The sequence below is a fragment of the Mytilus galloprovincialis genome, chromosome 13 (genome assembly GCF_965363235.1).
Source record: "Mytilus galloprovincialis chromosome 13, xbMytGall1.hap1.1, whole genome shotgun sequence".
Taxonomy (NCBI): domain Eukaryota; kingdom Metazoa; phylum Mollusca; class Bivalvia; order Mytilida; family Mytilidae; genus Mytilus; species Mytilus galloprovincialis.
This window is the reverse complement of record NC_134850.1, coordinates 11,641,861-11,661,667: the sequence shown is the minus strand read 5'-3', so window position 1 is coordinate 11,661,667 and position 19,807 is coordinate 11,641,861. Positions and strand designations below refer to the sequence as shown.

The 19,807-nt window shown below is 37.8% G+C and overlaps 1 protein-coding gene across 1 annotated transcript in view; it reads left to right on the top strand.

The window, feature by feature from the left end:
- Nucleotides 1-19,807, top strand: part of LOC143057410 (low-density lipoprotein receptor-related protein 6-like) — a 67,656-nt gene that overhangs the window by 33,433 nt on the left and 14,416 nt on the right. The window contains exons 7-10 of the mRNA XM_076230714.1: nt 16,512-16,712; nt 17,644-17,839; nt 18,350-18,600; nt 19,478-19,618. Coding sequence (XP_076086829.1) covers nt 16,512-16,712; nt 17,644-17,839; nt 18,350-18,600; nt 19,478-19,618 — 789 coding nt within the window. The remainder of the gene's footprint in view (nt 1-16,511; nt 16,713-17,643; nt 17,840-18,349; nt 18,601-19,477; nt 19,619-19,807) is intronic.

The window sequence follows — 19,807 nt, the reverse complement described above, 5'->3', positions numbered from 1 at the left end:
AACAAAACATGTAATGAAAGTAGGTGTCCACGCAGCTCATCCTATCTACACATGTGCCTGTCCCACATGAATCAAACTTAAATTGGACAACAAATCATGTAATGAAGGTAGGTGTCCACACAGCTCATCCTTTCTACACATGTGCCTGCCCCATGGGAATAAAACTTTAATTGGACAACAAAAAATGTAATGAAGGTAGGTATCCACACAGGAATTAAACTTAAATTGGACAACAAAACACGTAATAAAGCTAGGTGTCCACACAGCTCATCCTTTCTACACATTTGCCTGTCCCACGGGAATCAAACTTAAATTGGACAACAAAACATGTAATTAAGGTAGGTATCCACACAGGAAAAAAACTCAAATTGGACAACAAAACATGTAATGAAAGTAGGTGTCCACACAGCTCATCCTTTCTACATATGTGCCGTTCCCACGGGAATCAAATTTAAATTGGACAACAAAACATGTAATGAAGGTAGGTATCCACACAGGAAAAAAAACTTAAATTTGACAACAAAACATGTAATGAAGGTACGTGTCCACACAGCTCATCCTTTTTCCACATGTGCCTGCCCCATGGGAATCAAACTTTAATTGAACAACAGAACATGTAATGAAGGTAGGTATACACACAGCTCATCCTTTCTTCACATATGCTTGTCCAACAGGAATCAAGCTTATATTGGACAACAAAACATGTAATGAAAGAAGGTGTCCACACAGCTCATCCTATCTACACATGTGCCTGTCCCACGGGAATCAAACTTAAATTGGACAACAAATCATGTAATGAAGGTAGGTGTCCACACAGCTCATCCTTTCTACACATGTGCCTGTCCCACGGGAATCAAACTTAAATTGAACAACAAACCATGTAATGAAGGTAGGTGTCCACACAGCTCATCCTTTCTACACATATGCCTGTCCCACAGGAATCAAACTTAAATTGGACAACAAAACATGTAATTAAGGTCGGTATCCACACAGCTCATCCTTTCTACACATGTGCCTGTCCAACAGGAATCAAACTTATATTGGAAAACAAAACATGTAATGAAAGTAGGTGTCCACACAGCTCAACCTTTCTACACATGTGCCGTTCCCACGGGAATCAAATTTAAATTGGACAACAAAACATGTAATGAAGGTAGGTATCCACACAGGAAAAAAACTTAAATTGGACAACAAAACATGTAATGAAGGTAGGTATCCACACAGGAATCAAATTTAAATTGGACAACAAAACATGTAATGAAGGTAGGTATCCACACAGGAGAAAAACTTAAATTGGACAACAAAACATGCAATTAAGGTAGGTATACACACAGCTCATCCTTTCTTCACATATGCTTGTCCAACAGGAATCAAGCTTATATTGGACAACAAAACATGTAATGAAAGAAGGTGTCCACACAGCTCATCCTATCTACACATGTGCCTGTCCCACGGGAATCAAACTTAAATTGGACAACAAATCATGTAATGAAGGTAGGTGTCCACACAGCTCATCCTTTCTACACATGTGCCTGTCCCACGGGAATCAAACTTAAATTGAACAACAAACCATGTAATTAAGGTAGGTGTCCACACAGCTCATCCTTTCTACACATATGCCTGTCCCACAGGAATCAAACTTAAATTGGACAACAAAACATGTAATTAAGGTCGGTATCCACACAGCTCATCCTTTCTACACATGTGCCTGTCCAACAGGAATCAAACTTATATTGGAAAACAAAACATGTAATGAAAGTAGGTGTCCACACAGCTCAACCTTTCTACACATGTGCCGTTCCCACGGGAATCAAATTTAAATTGGACAACAAAACATGTAATGAAGGTAGGTATCCACACAGGAAAAAAACTTAAATTGGACAACAAAACATGTAATGAAGGTAGGTATCCACACAGGAATCAAATTTAAATTGGACAACAAAACATGTAATGAAGGTAGGTATCCACACAGGAGAAAAACTTAAATTGGACAACAAAACATGTAATGAAGGTCGGTGTCCACACAGCTCATCCTTTCTACACATGTGCCTGCCCCATGGGAATAAAACTTTAATTGGACAACAAAACATGTAATGAAGGTAGGTATCCACACAGGAATTAAACTTAAATTGGACAACAAAACACGTAATCAAGGTAGGTGTCTACACAGCTCATCCTTTCTACACATTTGCCTGTCCCACGGGAGTCAAACTTAAATTGGACAACAAAACATGTAATTAAGGTAGGTATCCACACAGGAAAAAAACTTAAATTGGACAACAAAACATGTAATGAAAGTAGGTGTCTACACAGCTCATCCTTTCTACATATGTGCCGTTCCCACGGGAATCAAATTTAAATTGGACAACAAAACATGTAATGAAGGTAGGTATCCACACAGGAAAAAAACTTAAATTTGACAACAAAACATGTAATGAAGGTACGTGTCCACACAGCTCATCCTTTCTTCACATGTGCCTGCCCCACGGGAATCAAATTTAAATTGGACAACAAAACATGTAATGAAGGTAGGTATCCACACAGGAAAAAAACTTAAATTTGACAACAAAACATGTAATGAAGGTACGTGTCCACACAGCTCATCCTTTCTTCACATGTGCCTGCCCCATGGGAATCAAACTTTAATTGAACAACAGAACATGTAATGAAGGTAGGTGTCCACACAGCTCATCCTTTCTACACATATGCCTGTCCCACAGGAATCAAACTTAAATTGGACAACAAAACATGCAATTAAGGTAGGTATACACACAGCTCATCCTTTCTTCACATATGCCTGTCCAACAGGAATCAAGCTTATATTGGACAACAAAACATGTAATGAAAGTAGGTGTCCACACAGCTCATCCTATCTACACATGTGCCTGTCCCACATGCATCAAACTTAAATTGGACAACAAATCATGTAATGAAGGTAGGTGTCCACACAGCTCATCCTTTCTACACATGTGCCTGCCCCATGGGAATAAAACTTTAATTGGACAACAAAAAATGTAATGAAGGTAGGTATCCACACAGGAATTAAACTTAAATTGGACAACAAAACACGTAATAAAGGTAGGTGTCCACACAGCTCATCCTTTCTACACATTTGCCTGTCCCACGGGAATCAAACTTAAATTGGACAACAAAACATGTAATTAAGGTAGGTATCCACACAGGAAAAAAACTCAAATTGGACAACAAAACATGTAATGAAAGTAGGTGTCCACACAGCTCATCCTCTCTACATATGTGCCGTTCCCACGGGAATCAAATTTAAATTGGACAACAAAACATGTAATGAAGGTAGGTATCCACACAGGAAAAAACTTAAATTTGACAACAAAACATGTAATGAAGGTACGTGTCCACACAGCTCATCCTTTTTCCACATGTGCCTGCCCCATGGGAATCAAACTTTAATTGAACAACAGAACATGTAATGAAGGTAGGTGTCCACACAGCTCATCCTTTCTACGCATATGCCTGTCCCACAGGAATCAAACTTAAATTGGACAACAAAACATGCAATTAAGGTAGGTATACACACAGCTCATCCTTTCTTCACATATGCTTGTCCAACAGGAATCAAGCTTATATTGGACAACAAAACATGTAATGAAAGTAGGTGTCCACACAGCTCATCCTTTCTACATATGTGCCGTTCCCACGGGAATCAAATTTAAATTGGACAACAAAACATGTAATGAAGGTAGGTATCCACACAGGAAAAAAACTTAAATTTGACAACAAAACATGTAGTGAAGGTACGTGTCCACACAGCTCATCCTTTCTTCACATGTGCCTGCCCCACGGGAATCTAATTTAAATTGGACAACAAAACATGTAATGAAGGTAGGTATCCACACAGGAAAAAAACTTAAATTTGACAACAAAACATGTAATGAAGGTACGTGTCCACACAGCTCATCCCTTCTTCACATGTGCCTGCCCCATGGGAATCAAACTTTAATTGAACAACAGAACATGTAATGAAGGTAGGTGTCCACACAGCTCATCCTTTCTACACATATGCCTGTCCCACAGGAATCAAACTTAAATTGGACAACAAAACATGCAATTAAGGTAGATATACACACAGCTCATCCTTTCTTCACATATGCCTGTCCAACAGGAATCAAGCTTATATTGGACAACAAAACATGTAATGAAAGTAGGTGTCCACGCAGCTCATCCTATCTACACATGTGCCTGTCCCACAGGAATCAAACTTAAATTGGACAACAAAACATGCAATTAAGGTAGGTATACACACAGCTCATCCTTTCTACACATGTGCCTGCCCCATGGGAATAAAACTTTAATTGGACAACAAAAAATGTAATGAAGGTAGGTATCCACACAGGAATTAAACTTAAATTGGACAACAAAACACGTAATAAAGCTAGGTGTCCACACAGCTCATCCTTTCTACACATTTGCCTGTCCCACGGGAATCAAACTTAAATTGGACAACAAAACATGTAATTAAGGTAGGTATCCACACAGGAAAAAAACTCAAATTGGACAACAAAACATGTAATGAAAGTAGGTGTCCACACAGCTCATCCTTTCTACATATGTGCCGTTCCCACGGGAATCAAATTTAAATTGGACAACAAAACATGTAATGAAGGTAGGTATCCACACAGGAAAAAAACTTAAATTTGACAACAAAACATGTAATGAAGGTACGTGTCCACACAGCTCATCCTTTCTTCACATGTGCCTGCCCCACGGGAATCAAATTTAAATTGGACAACAAAACATGTAATGAAGGTAGGTATCCACACAGGAAAAAAACTTAAATTTGACAACAAAACATGTAATGAAGGTACGTGTCCACACAGCTCATCCTTTCTTCACATGTGCCTGCCCCACGGGAATCAAATTTAAATTGGACAACAAAACATGTAATGAAGGTAGGTATCCACACAGGAAAAAAACTTAAATTTGACAACAAAACATGTAATGAAGGTACGTGTCCACACAGCTCATCCCTTCTTCACATGTGCCTGCCCCATGGGAATCAAACTTTAATTGAACAACAGAACATGTAATGAAGGTAGGTGTCCAGACAGCTCATCCTTTCTACACATATGCCTGTCCCACAGGAATCAAACTTAAATTGGACAACAAAACATGCAATTAAGGTAGGTATACACACAGCTCATCCTTTCTTCACATATGCCTGTCCAACAGGAATCAAGCTTATATTGGACAACAAAACATGTAATGAAAGTAGGTGTCCACGCAGCTCATCCTATCTACACATGTGCCTGTCCCACATGAATCAAACTTAAATTGGACAACAAATCATGTAATGAAGGTAGGTGTCCACACAGCTCATCCTTTCTACACATGTGCCTGCCCCATGGGAATAAAACTTTAATTGGACAACAAAAAATGTAATGAAGGTAGGTATCCACACAGGAATTAAACTTAAATTGGACAACAAAACACGTAATAAAGCTAGGTGTCCACACAGCTCATCCTTTCTACACATTTGCCTGTCCCACGGGAATCAAACTTAAATTGGACAACAAAACATGTAATTAAGGTAGGTATCCACACAGGAAAAAAACTCAAATTGGACAACAAAACATGTAATGAAAGTAGGTGTCCACACAGCTCATCCTTTCTACATATGTGCCGTTCCCACGGGAATCAAATTTAAATTGGACAACAAAACATGTAATGAAGGTAGGTATCCACACAGGAAAAAAACTTAAATTTGACAACAAAACATGTAATGAAGGTACGTGTCCACACAGCTCATCCTTTCTTCACATGTGCCTGCCCCACGGGAATCAAATTTAAATTGGACAACAAAACATGTAATGAAGGTAGGTATCCACACAGGAAAAAAACTTAAATTTGACAACAAAACATGTAATGAAGGTACGTGTCCACACAGCTCATCCCTTCTTCACATGTGCCTGCCCCATGGGAATCAAACTTTAATTGAACAACAGAACATGTAATGAAGGTAGGTGTCCACACAGCTCATCCTTTCTACACATATGCCTGTCCCACAGGAATCAAACTTAAATTGGACAACAAAACATGCAATTAAGGTAGGTATACACACAGCTCATCCTTTCTTCACATATGCCTGTCCAACAGGAATCAAGCTTATATTGGACAACAAAACATGTAATGAAAGTAGGTGTCCACGCAGCTCATCCTATCTACACATGTGCCTGTCCCACATGAATCAAACTTAAATTGGACAACAAATCATGTAATGAAGGTAGGTGTCCACACAGCTCATCCTTTCTACACATGTGCCTGCCCCATGGGAATAAAACTTTAATTGGACAACAAAAAATGTAATGAAGGTAGGTATCCACACAGGAATTAAACTTAAATTGGACAACAAAACACGTAATAAAGCTAGGTGTCCACACAGCTCATCCTTTCTACACATTTGCCTGTCCCACGGGAATCAAACTTAAATTGGACAACAAAACATGTAATTAAGGTAGGTATCCACACAGGAAAAAAACTCAAATTGGACAACAAAACATGTAATGAAAGTAGGTGTCCACACAGCTCATCCTTTCTACATATGTGCCGTTCCCACGGGAATCAAATTTAAATTGGACAACAAAACATGTAATGAAGGTAGGTATCCACACAGGAAAAAAAACTTAAATTTGACAACAAAACATGTAATGAAGGTACGTGTCCACACAGCTCATCCTTTTTCCACATGTGCCTGCCCCATGGGAATCAAACTTTAATTGAACAACAGAACATGTAATGAAGGTAGGTATACACACAGCTCATCCTTTCTTCACATATGCTTGTCCAACAGGAATCAAGCTTATATTGGACAACAAAACATGTAATGAAAGAAGGTGTCCACACAGCTCATCCTATCTACACATGTGCCTGTCCCACGGGAATCAAACTTAAATTGGACAACAAATCATGTAATGAAGGTAGGTGTCCACACAGCTCATCCTTTCTACACATGTGCCTGTCCCACGGGAATCAAACTTAAATTGAACAACAAACCATGTAATGAAGGTAGGTGTCCACACAGCTCATCCTTTCTACACATATGCCTGTCCCACAGGAATCAAACTTAAATTGGACAACAAAACATGTAATTAAGGTCGGTATCCACACAGCTCATCCTTTCTACACATGTGCCTGTCCAACAGGAATCAAACTTATATTGGAAAACAAAACATGTAATGAAAGTAGGTGTCCACACAGCTCAACCTTTCTACACATGTGCCGTTCCCACGGGAATCAAATTTAAATTGGACAACAAAACATGTAATGAAGGTAGGTATCCACACAGGAAAAAAACTTAAATTGGACAACAAAACATGTAATGAAGGTAGGTATCCACACAGGAATCAAATTTAAATTGGACAACAAAACATGTAATGAAGGTAGGTATCCACACAGGAGAAAAACTTAAATTGGACAACAAAACATGCAATTAAGGTAGGTATACACACAGCTCATCCTTTCTTCACATATGCTTGTCCAACAGGAATCAAGCTTATATTGGACAACAAAACATGTAATGAAAGAAGGTGTCCACACAGCTCATCCTATCTACACATGTGCCTGTCCCACGGGAATCAAACTTAAATTGGACAACAAATCATGTAATGAAGGTAGGTGTCCACACAGCTCATCCTTTCTACACATGTGCCTGTCCCACGGGAATCAAACTTAAATTGAACAACAAACCATGTAATTAAGGTAGGTGTCCACACAGCTCATCCTTTCTACACATATGCCTGTCCCACAGGAATCAAACTTAAATTGGACAACAAAACATGTAATTAAGGTCGGTATCCACACAGCTCATCCTTTCTACACATGTGCCTGTCCAACAGGAATCAAACTTATATTGGAAAACAAAACATGTAATGAAAGTAGGTGTCCACACAGCTCAACCTTTCTACACATGTGCCGTTCCCACGGGAATCAAATTTAAATTGGACAACAAAACATGTAATGAAGGTAGGTATCCACACAGGAAAAAAACTTAAATTGGACAACAAAACATGTAATGAAGGTAGGTATCCACACAGGAATCAAATTTAAATTGGACAACAAAACATGTAATGAAGGTAGGTATCCACACAGGAGAAAAACTTAAATTGGACAACAAAACATGTAATGAAGGTCGGTGTCCACACAGCTCATCCTTTCTACACATGTGCCTGCCCCATGGGAATAAAACTTTAATTGGACAACAAAACATGTAATGAAGGTAGGTATCCACACAGGAATTAAACTTAAATTGGACAACAAAACACGTAATCAAGGTAGGTGTCTACACAGCTCATCCTTTCTACACATTTGCCTGTCCCACGGGAGTCAAACTTAAATTGGACAACAAAACATGTAATTAAGGTAGGTATCCACACAGGAAAAAAACTTAAATTGGACAACAAAACATGTAATGAAAGTAGGTGTCTACACAGCTCATCCTTTCTACATATGTGCCGTTCCCACGGGAATCAAATTTAAATTGGACAACAAAACATGTAATGAAGGTAGGTATCCACACAGGAAAAAAACTTAAATTTGACAACAAAACATGTAATGAAGGTACGTGTCCACACAGCTCATCCTTTCTTCACATGTGCCTGCCCCACGGGAATCAAATTTAAATTGGACAACAAAACATGTAATGAAGGTAGGTATCCACACAGGAAAAAAACTTAAATTTGACAACAAAACATGTAATGAAGGTACGTGTCCACACAGCTCATCCTTTCTTCACATGTGCCTGCCCCATGGGAATCAAACTTTAATTGAACAACAGAACATGTAATGAAGGTAGGTGTCCACACAGCTCATCCTTTCTACACATATGCCTGTCCCACAGGAATCAAACTTAAATTGGACAACAAAACATGCAATTAAGGTAGGTATACACACAGCTCATCCTTTCTTCACATATGCCTGTCCAACAGGAATCAAGCTTATATTGGACAACAAAACATGTAATGAAAGTAGGTGTCCACACAGCTCATCCTATCTACACATGTGCCTGTCCCACATGCATCAAACTTAAATTGGACAACAAATCATGTAATGAAGGTAGGTGTCCACACAGCTCATCCTTTCTACACATGTGCCTGCCCCATGGGAATAAAACTTTAATTGGACAACAAAAAATGTAATGAAGGTAGGTATCCACACAGGAATTAAACTTAAATTGGACAACAAAACACGTAATAAAGGTAGGTGTCCACACAGCTCATCCTTTCTACACATTTGCCTGTCCCACGGGAATCAAACTTAAATTGGACAACAAAACATGTAATTAAGGTAGGTATCCACACAGGAAAAAAACTCAAATTGGACAACAAAACATGTAATGAAAGTAGGTGTCCACACAGCTCATCCTCTCTACATATGTGCCGTTCCCACGGGAATCAAATTTAAATTGGACAACAAAACATGTAATGAAGGTAGGTATCCACACAGGAAAAAACTTAAATTTGACAACAAAACATGTAATGAAGGTACGTGTCCACACAGCTCATCCTTTTTCCACATGTGCCTGCCCCATGGGAATCAAACTTTAATTGAACAACAGAACATGTAATGAAGGTAGGTTTCCACACAGCTCATCCTTTCTACGCATATGCCTGTCCCACAGGAATCAAACTTAAATTGGACAACAAAACATGCAATTAAGGTAGGTATACACACAGCTCATCCTTTCTTCACATATGCTTGTCCAACAGGAATCAAGCTTATATTGGACAACAAAACATGTAATGAAAGTAGGTGTCCACGCAGCTCATCCTATCTACACATGTGCCTGTCCCACATGAATCAAACTTAAATTGGACAACAAATCATGTAATGAAGGTAGGTGTCCACACAGCTCATCCTTTCTACACATGTGCCTGCCCCATGGGAATAAAACTTTAATTGGACAACAAAAAATGTAATGAAGGTAGGTATCCACACAGGAATTAAACTTAAATTGGACAACAAAACACGTAATAAAGCTAGGTGTCCACACAGCTCATCCTTTCTACACATTTGCCTGTCCCACGGGAATCAAACTTAAATTGGACAACAAAACATGTAATTAAGGTAGGTATCCACACAGGAAAAAAACTCAAATTGGACAACAAAACATGTAATGAAAGTAGGTGTCCACACAGCTCATCCTTTCTACATATGTGCCGTTCCCACGGGAATCAAATTTAAATTGGACAACAAAACATGTAATGAAGGTAGGTATCCACACAGGAAAAAAACTTAAATTTGACAACAAAACATGTAATGAAGGTACGTGTCCACACAGCTCATCCTTTCTTCACATGTGCCTGCCCCACGGGAATCAAATTTAAATTGGACAACAAAACATGTAATGAAGGTAGGTATCCACACAGGAAAAAAACTTAAATTTGACAACAAAACATGTAATGAAGGTACGTGTCCACACAGCTCATCCCTTCTTCACATGTGCCTGCCCCATGGGAATCAAACTTTAATTGAACAACAGAACATGTAATGAAGGTAGGTGTCCACACAGCTCATCCTTTCTACACATATGCCTGTCCCACAGGAATCAAACTTAAATTGGACAACAAAACATGCAATTAAGGTAGGTATACACACAGCTCATCCTTTCTTCACATATGCCTGTCCAACAGGAATCAAGCTTATATTGGACAACAAAACATGTAATGAAAGTAGGTGTCCACGCAGCTCATCCTATCTACACATGTGCCTGTCCCACATGAATCAAACTTAAATTGGACAACAAATCATGTAATGAAGGTAGGTGTCCACACAGCTCATCCTTTCTACACATGTGCCTGCCCCATGGGAATAAAACTTTAATTGGACAACAAAAAATGTAATGAAGGTAGGTATCCACACAGGAATTAAACTTAAATTGGACAACAAAACACGTAATAAAGCTAGGTGTCCACACAGCTCATCCTTTCTACACATTTGCCTGTCCCACGGGAATCAAACTTAAATTGGACAACAAAACATGTAATTAAGGTAGGTATCCACACAGGAAAAAAACTCAAATTGGACAACAAAACATGTAATGAAAGTAGGTGTCCACACAGCTCATCCTTTCTACATATGTGCCGTTCCCACGGGAATCAAATTTAAATTGGACAACAAAACATGTAATGAAGGTAGGTATCCACACAGGAAAAAAACTTAAATTTGACAACAAAACATGTAATGAAGGTACGTGTCCACACAGCTCATCCTTTTTCCACATGTGCCTGCCCCATGGGAATCAAACTTTAATTGAACAACAGAACATGTAATGAAGGTAGGTATACACACAGCTCATCCTTTCTTCACATATGCTTGTCCAACAGGAATCAAGCTTATATTGGACAACAAAACATGCAATTAAGGTAGGTATACACACAGCTCATCCTTTCTTCACATATGCTTGTCCAACAGGAATCAAGCTTATATTGGACAACAAAACATGTAATGAAAGAAGGTGTCCACACAGCTCATCCTATCTACACATGTGCCTGTCCCACGGGAATCAAACTTAAATTGGACAACAAATCATGTAATGAAGGTAGGTGTCCACACAGCTCATCCTTTCTACACATGTGCCTGTCCCACGGGAATCAAACTTAAATTGAACAACAAACCATGTAATTAAGGTAGGTGTCCACACAGCTCATCCTTTCTACACATATGCCTGTCCCACAGGAATCAAACTTAAATTGGACAACAAAACATGTAATTAAGGTCGGTATCCACACAGCTCATCCTTTCTACACATGTGCCTGTCCAACAGGAATCAAACTTATATTGGAAAACAAAACATGTAATGAAAGTAGGTGTCCACACAGCTCAACCTTTCTACACATGTGCCGTTCCCACGGGAATCAAATTTAAATTGGACAACAAAACATGTAATGAAGGTAGGTATCCACACAGGAAAAAAACTTAAATTGGACAACAAAACATGTAATGAAGGTAGGTATCCACACAGGAATCAAATTTAAATTGGACAACAAAACATGTAATGAAGGTAGGTATCCACACAGGAGAAAAACTTAAATTGGACAACAAAACATGCAATTAAGGTAGGTATACACACAGCTCATCCTTTCTTCACATATGCTTGTCCAACAGGAATCAAGCTTATATTGGACAACAAAACATGTAATGAAAGAAGGTGTCCACACAGCTCATCCTATCTACACATGTGCCTGTCCCACGGGAATCAAACTTAAATTGGACAACAAATCATGTAATGAAGGTAGGTGTCCACACAGCTCATCCTTTCTACACATGTGCCTGTCCCACGGGAATCAAACTTAAATTGAACAACAAACCATGTAATTAAGGTAGGTGTCCACACAGCTCATCCTTTCTACACATATGCCTGTCCCACAGGAATCAAACTTAAATTGGACAACAAAACATGTAATTAAGGTCGGTATCCACACAGCTCATCCTTTCTACACATGTGCCTGTCCAACAGGAATCAAACTTATATTGGAAAACAAAACATGTAATGAAAGTAGGTGTCCACACAGCTCAACCTTTCTACACATGTGCCGTTCCCACGGGAATCAAATTTAAATTGGACAACAAAACATGTAATGAAGGTAGGTATCCACACAGGAAAAAAACTTAAATTGGACAACAAAACATGTAATGAAGGTAGGTATCCACACAGGAATCAAATTTAAATTGGACAACAAAACATGTAATGAAGGTAGGTATCCACACAGGAGAAAAACTTAAATTGGACAACAAAACATGTAATGAAGGTCGGTGTCCACACAGCTCATCCTTTCTACACATGTGCCTGCCCCATGGGAATAAAACTTTAATTGGACAACAAAACATGTAATGAAGGTAGGTATCCACACAGGAATTAAACTTAAATTGGACAACAAAACACGTAATAAAGGTAGGTGTCCACACAGCTCATCCTTTCTACACATTTGCCTGTCCCACGGGAGTCAAACTTAAATTGGACAACAAAACATGTAATTAAGGTAGGTATCCACACAGGAAAAAAACTTAAATTGGACAACAAAACATGTAATGAAAGTAGGTGTCCACACAGCTCATCCTTTCTACATATGTGCCGTTCCCACGGGAATCAAATTTAAATTGGACAACAAAACATGTAATGAAGGTAGGTATCCACACAGGAAAAAAACTTAAATTTGACAACAAAACATGTAATGAAGGTACGTGTCCACACAGCTCATCCTTTCTTCACATGTGCCTGCCCCACGGGAATCAAATTTAAATTGGACAACAAAACATGTAATGAAGGTAGGTATCCACACAGGAAAAAAACTTAAATTTGACAACAAAACATGTAATGAAGGTACGTGTCCACACAGCTCATCCTTTCTTCACATGTGCCTGCCCCATGGGAATCAAACTTTAATTGAACAACAGAACATGTAATGAAGGTAGGTGTCCACACAGCTCATCCTTTCTACACATATGCCTGTCCCACAGGAATCAAACTTAAATTGGACAACAAAACATGCAATTAAGGTAGGTATACACACAGCTCATCCTTTCTTCACATATGCCTGTCCAACAGGAATCAAGCTTATATTGGACAACAAAACATGTAATGAAAGTAGGTGTCCACACAGCTCATCCTATCTACACATGTGCCTGTCCCACATGCATCAAACTTAAATTGGACAACAAATCATGTAATGAAGGTAGGTGTCCACACAGCTCATCCTTTCTACACATGTGCCTGCCCCATGGGAATAAAACTTTAATTGGACAACAAAAAATGTAATGAAGGTAGGTATCCACACAGGAATTAAACTTAAATTGGACAACAAAACACGTAATAAAGGTAGGTGTCCACACAGCTCATCCTTTCTACACATTTGCCTGTCCCACGGGAATCAAACTTAAATTGGACAACAAAACATGTAATTAAGGTAGGTATCTACACAGGAAAAAAACTCAAATTGGACAACAAAACATGTAATGAAAGTAGGTGTCCACACAGCTCATCCTCTCTACATATGTGCCGTTCCCACGGGAATCAAATTTAAATTGGACAACAAAACATGTAATGAAGGTAGGTATCCACACAGGAAAAAAACTTAAATTTGACAACAAAACATGTAATGAAGGTACGTGTCCACACAGCTCATCCTTTTTCCACATGTGCCTGCCCCATGGGAATCAAACTTTAATTGAACAACAGAACATGTAATGAAGGTAGGTGTCCACACAGCTCATCCTTTCTACGCATATGCCTGTCCCACGGGAGTCAAACTTAAATTGGACAACAAAACATGTAATTAAGGTAGGTATCCACACAGGAAAAAAACTTAAATTGGACAACAAAACATGTAATGAAAGTAGGTGTCCACACAGCTCATCCTTTCTACATATGTGCCGTTCCCACGGGAATCAAATTTAAATTGGACAACAAAACATGTAATGAAGGTAGGTATCCACACAGGAAAAAAACTTAAATTTGACAACAAAACATGTAATGAAGGTACGTGTCCACACAGCTCATCCTTTCTTCACATGTGCCTGCCCCACGGGAATCAAATTTAAATTGGACAACAAAACATGTAATGAAGGTAGGTATCCACACAGGAAAAAAACTTAAATTTGACAACAAAACATGTAATGAAGGTACGTGTCCACACAGCTCATCCTTTCTTCACATGTGCCTGCCCCATGGGAATCAAACTTTAATTGAACAACAGAACATGTAATGAAGGTAGGTGTCCACACAGCTCATCCTTTCTACACATATGCCTGTCCCACAGGAATCAAACTTAAATTGGACAACAAAACATGCAATTAAGGTAGGTATACACACAGCTCATCCTTTCTTCACATATGCCTGTCCAACAGGAATCAAGCTTATATTGGACAACAAAACATGTAATGAAAGTAGGTGTCCACACAGCTCATCCTATCTACACATGTGCCTGTCCCACATGCATCAAACTTAAATTGGACAACAAATCATGTAATGAAGGTAGGTGTCCACACAGCTCATCCTTTCTACACATGTGCCTGCCCCATGGGAATAAAACTTTAATTGGACAACAAAAAATGTAATGAAGGTAGGTATCCACACAGGAATTAAACTTAAATTGGACAACAAAACACGTAATAAAGGTAGGTGTCCACACAGCTCATCCTTTCTACACATTTGCCTGTCCCACGGGAATCAAACTTAAATTGGACAACAAAACATGTAATTAAGGTAGGTATCTACACAGGAAAAAAACTCAAATTGGACAACAAAACATGTAATGAAAGTAGGTGTCCACACAGCTCATCCTCTCTACATATGTGCCGTTCCCACGGGAATCAAATTTAAATTGGACAACAAAACATGTAATGAAGGTAGGTATCCATACAGGAAAAAAACTTAAATTTGACAACAAAACATGTAATGAAGGTACGTGTCCACACAGCTCATCCTTTTTCCACATGTGCCTGCCCCATGGGAATCAAACTTTAATTGAACAACAGAACATGTAATGAAGGTAGGTGTCCACACAGCTCATCCTTTCTACGCATATGCCTGTCCCACAGGAATCAAACTTAAATTGGACAACAAAACATGCAATTAAGGTAGGTATACACACAGCTCATCCTTTCTTCACATATGCTTGTCCAACAGGAATCAAGCTTATATTGGACAACAAAACATGTAATGAAAGTAGGTGTCCACACAGCTCATCCTATCTACACATGTGCCTGTCCCACATGAATCAAACTTAAATTGGACAACAAATCATGTAATGAAGGTAGGTGTCCACACAGCTCATCCTTTCTACACATGTTCCTGTCCCACGGGAATCAAACTTAAATTGAACAACAAACCATGTAATTAAGGTAGGTGTCCACACAGCTCATCCTTTCTACACATATGCCTGTCCCACAGGAATCAAACTTAAATTGGACAACAAAACATGTAATTAAGGTCGGTATCCACACAGCTCATCCTTTCTACACATGTCCAACAGGAATCAAACTTATATTGGAAAACAAAACATGTAATGAAAGTAGGTGTCCACACAGCTCAACCTTTCTACACATGTGCCGTTCCCACGGGAATCAAATTTAAATTGGACAACAAAACATGTAATGAAGGTAGGTATCCACACAGGAAAAAAACTTAAATTGGACAACAAAACATGTAATGAAGGTAGGTGTCCACACAGCTCATTCTGTCATATGCCTGGCTTGATGCAGGCATTTTCTTAAATAGAAAATGGTGGATTAAACCTGGTTTTACAGCTAGCTAAACCTCTCACTTGTAGAACAGTCACTTAAAATTCCATCATATTGACAACAATGTGCGAACAGAACAAACAAACATAACAGATGAATATGTTAAAATAAGGGTACAGCAGTCAACATTGTATTACAATCTTAATCACAATAAAAACCAACAAATATGTCAAGTAACAAAAACTAAAATGCATATAGATTATGCAAATCCAAGTAAAATTATTTTGTTTTGTTATTTGTAGGATATGAGCAGTTATTACTGTTAGCCAGGAGAACAGATTTAAGGAGGATATCACTAGACACACCAGACTACACAGATGTGGTATTAGAACTCACCAATGTACAGCATGCAATAGCTATTGATTTCGACCCGGTTGATAACCAAGTATATTGGACCGATGATGAGGTCCATGCTATTTGGAGGGCCAATATTGATGGAACAGGTAAAGATGGAGTAAATTCTTATTTTCAGTTTTATGCTCCATTTATGGGCATTATGTTTTTCAGTCTGTGTGTCCGTTTGTTCATTCTTCTGTCCTAATTCAGGTTCACGTTTTCGGTCATGGTAGCTTTTGATGAAGTTGAAGTCCAATCAACTTAAAACTTAGGATACATATTCCATATGATATGAACTTTCTAATTTTAATGACAAATAAGAGTTTCGATCCTCAATTTCACAGTATATTGAACATATAAAATTATAGTGTGATTGGGGCATCCAGGTACTATGGACACACTATGTTATGGCTTAAATTTAGCAGGAGTTGTATCCCTTGTGGGCAAAATTTTGCATAGGTTTCTCATGAAATGAAGATATGGTATGATTGCCAATGAGACAATTCTCCACAAAAGACTTGACAATTTCAAACAAGAATTAGCAGTATTTCATGTTTAAGACTTTTCAAACACTGTGGAAATATTTCTTAGACATCATTACTTAAACAAAATCTTTTATTTTGTTCTAATTTTTTACAACTTTTTGAAGAAATGATGTTCTTTGGTCTAAACTTGATAGATTTGTGTTGATTTTCCAGAAGTGTAAATATAAATTACCTAATGAAAAGAGAGACAACTCTTGCCAATACAATGCTTATGAAATTGAAATTAAAAAAAAACAAACAATAGCACATCCAATGTTCCATGGTGTCTCAAACTTTCACATTATATTTTTACTTGGCTTTCCTATGATTTCAACAGACATAACTCATGAACATTACTCACTATCAAGTTTTGATTTTTGGCAAATTTTATGATGAATTTTATATAAGATTACATTTCAACAAAAGAATGTTAAAGTAAACAATTCAGTCTTTCTGATTGTAGAATAGCAGTATTAAGAATGTATATATTGATAAATTGTCTGAATGTTTTCAGGTCAGGAGAAGGTTATTGCCAACCATCTGATGCACTCTGACGGTATTGCAGTTGATTGGATTGGTCGTAATTTGTACTGGACAGACACAGGCACAGACAGAATAGAAGTCTCAAGACTAAATGGAACCTCTCGTAGAGTTTTGATAGCTGAAGATCTAGAAGAACCAAGGGCAATAACTCTTGATCCAATCTCTGGGTAGGTTTAATTAGTAAATTATTTACCATGAAAATTTAAATTTATGTGATTTAAATATCAGGATTATGTCTGTTTATGAAATATTTTGCATGTCTTTGTAAATGTAGAGATGGGGTTGGATTGCCAATGAGACAACTAAGAATTATGTATCCTAGAAGATGATGAATTCCTTTTTGGGTAAAAATTGCATGAAATGCAATCAAAACCCTCATTGACCTTATGTTACTGACCTGATATATATATTGTGCATTTAGCATAACATATTTTATACATCCTATCCATGAACATTCCTAGAAATTTATCAATGATCAGAAATTCAAGTTACAAAATGATGTTATATTGACTAGGGTTTTAAGTTTCCCTATCAAAGGTCAATGTTTTTTTCTCCTTGCACTACGTCTTCCTCCACCAATAAAGGCTGGGCGCCAAAAATGGTGTTAAAACACCAACAATCAATCAAATAAATTACCTAACTGCAATCTCTATATAACATTTTTTTTTCTGTTTCAGATACATGTACTGGACAGATTGGGGAAAGAAACCAAAAATAGAACGAGCTAACATGGATGGTTCTGGTCGGTTGGCTCTGGTTAACTCATCATTAGGTTGGCCTAATGGGATCGCAGTGGATCACGCTGAGATGAAGATATATTGGGGGGACGCTAGTTTTGATAAAATAGAAGTGGCCAATTATGACGGGACAGGGAGACGTGTATTAGTCAATAAAAATGTACCTCATTTGTTTGGATTTAGTTTGTTAGGTAAGTTCATGAGAAAAAAAATTATGGTTCAATTGGTTATAGTTTTGTTTACACCAATATTTTTTCATACTTCTTCGTCTTATTATTTTACTAATAAGTAATGGTATAAAATCTTGCCAAATGACCTTAACATTTATCATGTCTATTTTTGGTGCATGACGACAAAATGCTCATTTTCTTTATGAGGAACAAAAAATTGATTGACTAATTTTGAAATCGTTTGGACAAATTTCTAAATTTTTAACCAATTTGATCGTAACGGTAGTAGAAAATAAACTCATCATAGATACCAGGACTAAATTTAGTATATACGCCAGACGCGCGTTTCGTCTACAAAAGACTCATCAGTGACGCTCGAATCCAAAAAAGTTGAAAAGGACAAATGAAGTACGAAGTTGAAGAGCATTGAGAACCAAATTCCTAAAAGTTTTGCCAAATACAGCTAAGGTGATCTATGCCTGAGGTAGAAAAGCCTTAGTATTTCAAAAAATTTAAAAATTTGTAAACAGTAAATTTATAAATATTACCAAATCAATGACAATTCATGTCAGCACAAAACGTGCTGACTACTTGGCTTGTGATAAAATGACTGTTGGAAGACTGATGGTAAAGGAAATTTCTACCTTCAGTTATGTATTATTTGAGTATTTTTTCAAACAGTTTAAAATTGGTTTCAACAGGATGAAGGTTCTGACTGGAATAGTGCTTTTTAAAATAATCTATAGGGTAGACACTATAACTTAGGGGTGGTAAAGCAAGCCAAATTGAATTATATTATTTTATTTTTTTTTGTTGGGGCTGGAGGACCCAGTCACATATATATCTATATATGTCTTGTATTTGTGATTTTGTATCAATAAAAGAATTAACATTACAGGTGATTACATCTATTGGACCGATTGGCAGACACGGTCAATAGAACGTGTTGATAAACGGTCAGGCATTGATAGGAAGACCATTGTTGACCAACTATCAGATCTAATGGGACTGAAGGCAGTCAACCTAGTCAAAATTGAAGGTAACATCGTTTTCTAGATAGGATTTATATTCTTTTGATTTAGAACTTATCAAGTGCATTTATTATTGCTATTGTTGAGAAACATGACCCAAAAATGTGAGATAAAAGATTGCCGTTTTAGTAAAATCTTCATACAAATAATGCTATCAAAATTTAAGATGAAAGATTTGAAAACTGTTTGCTTATCTC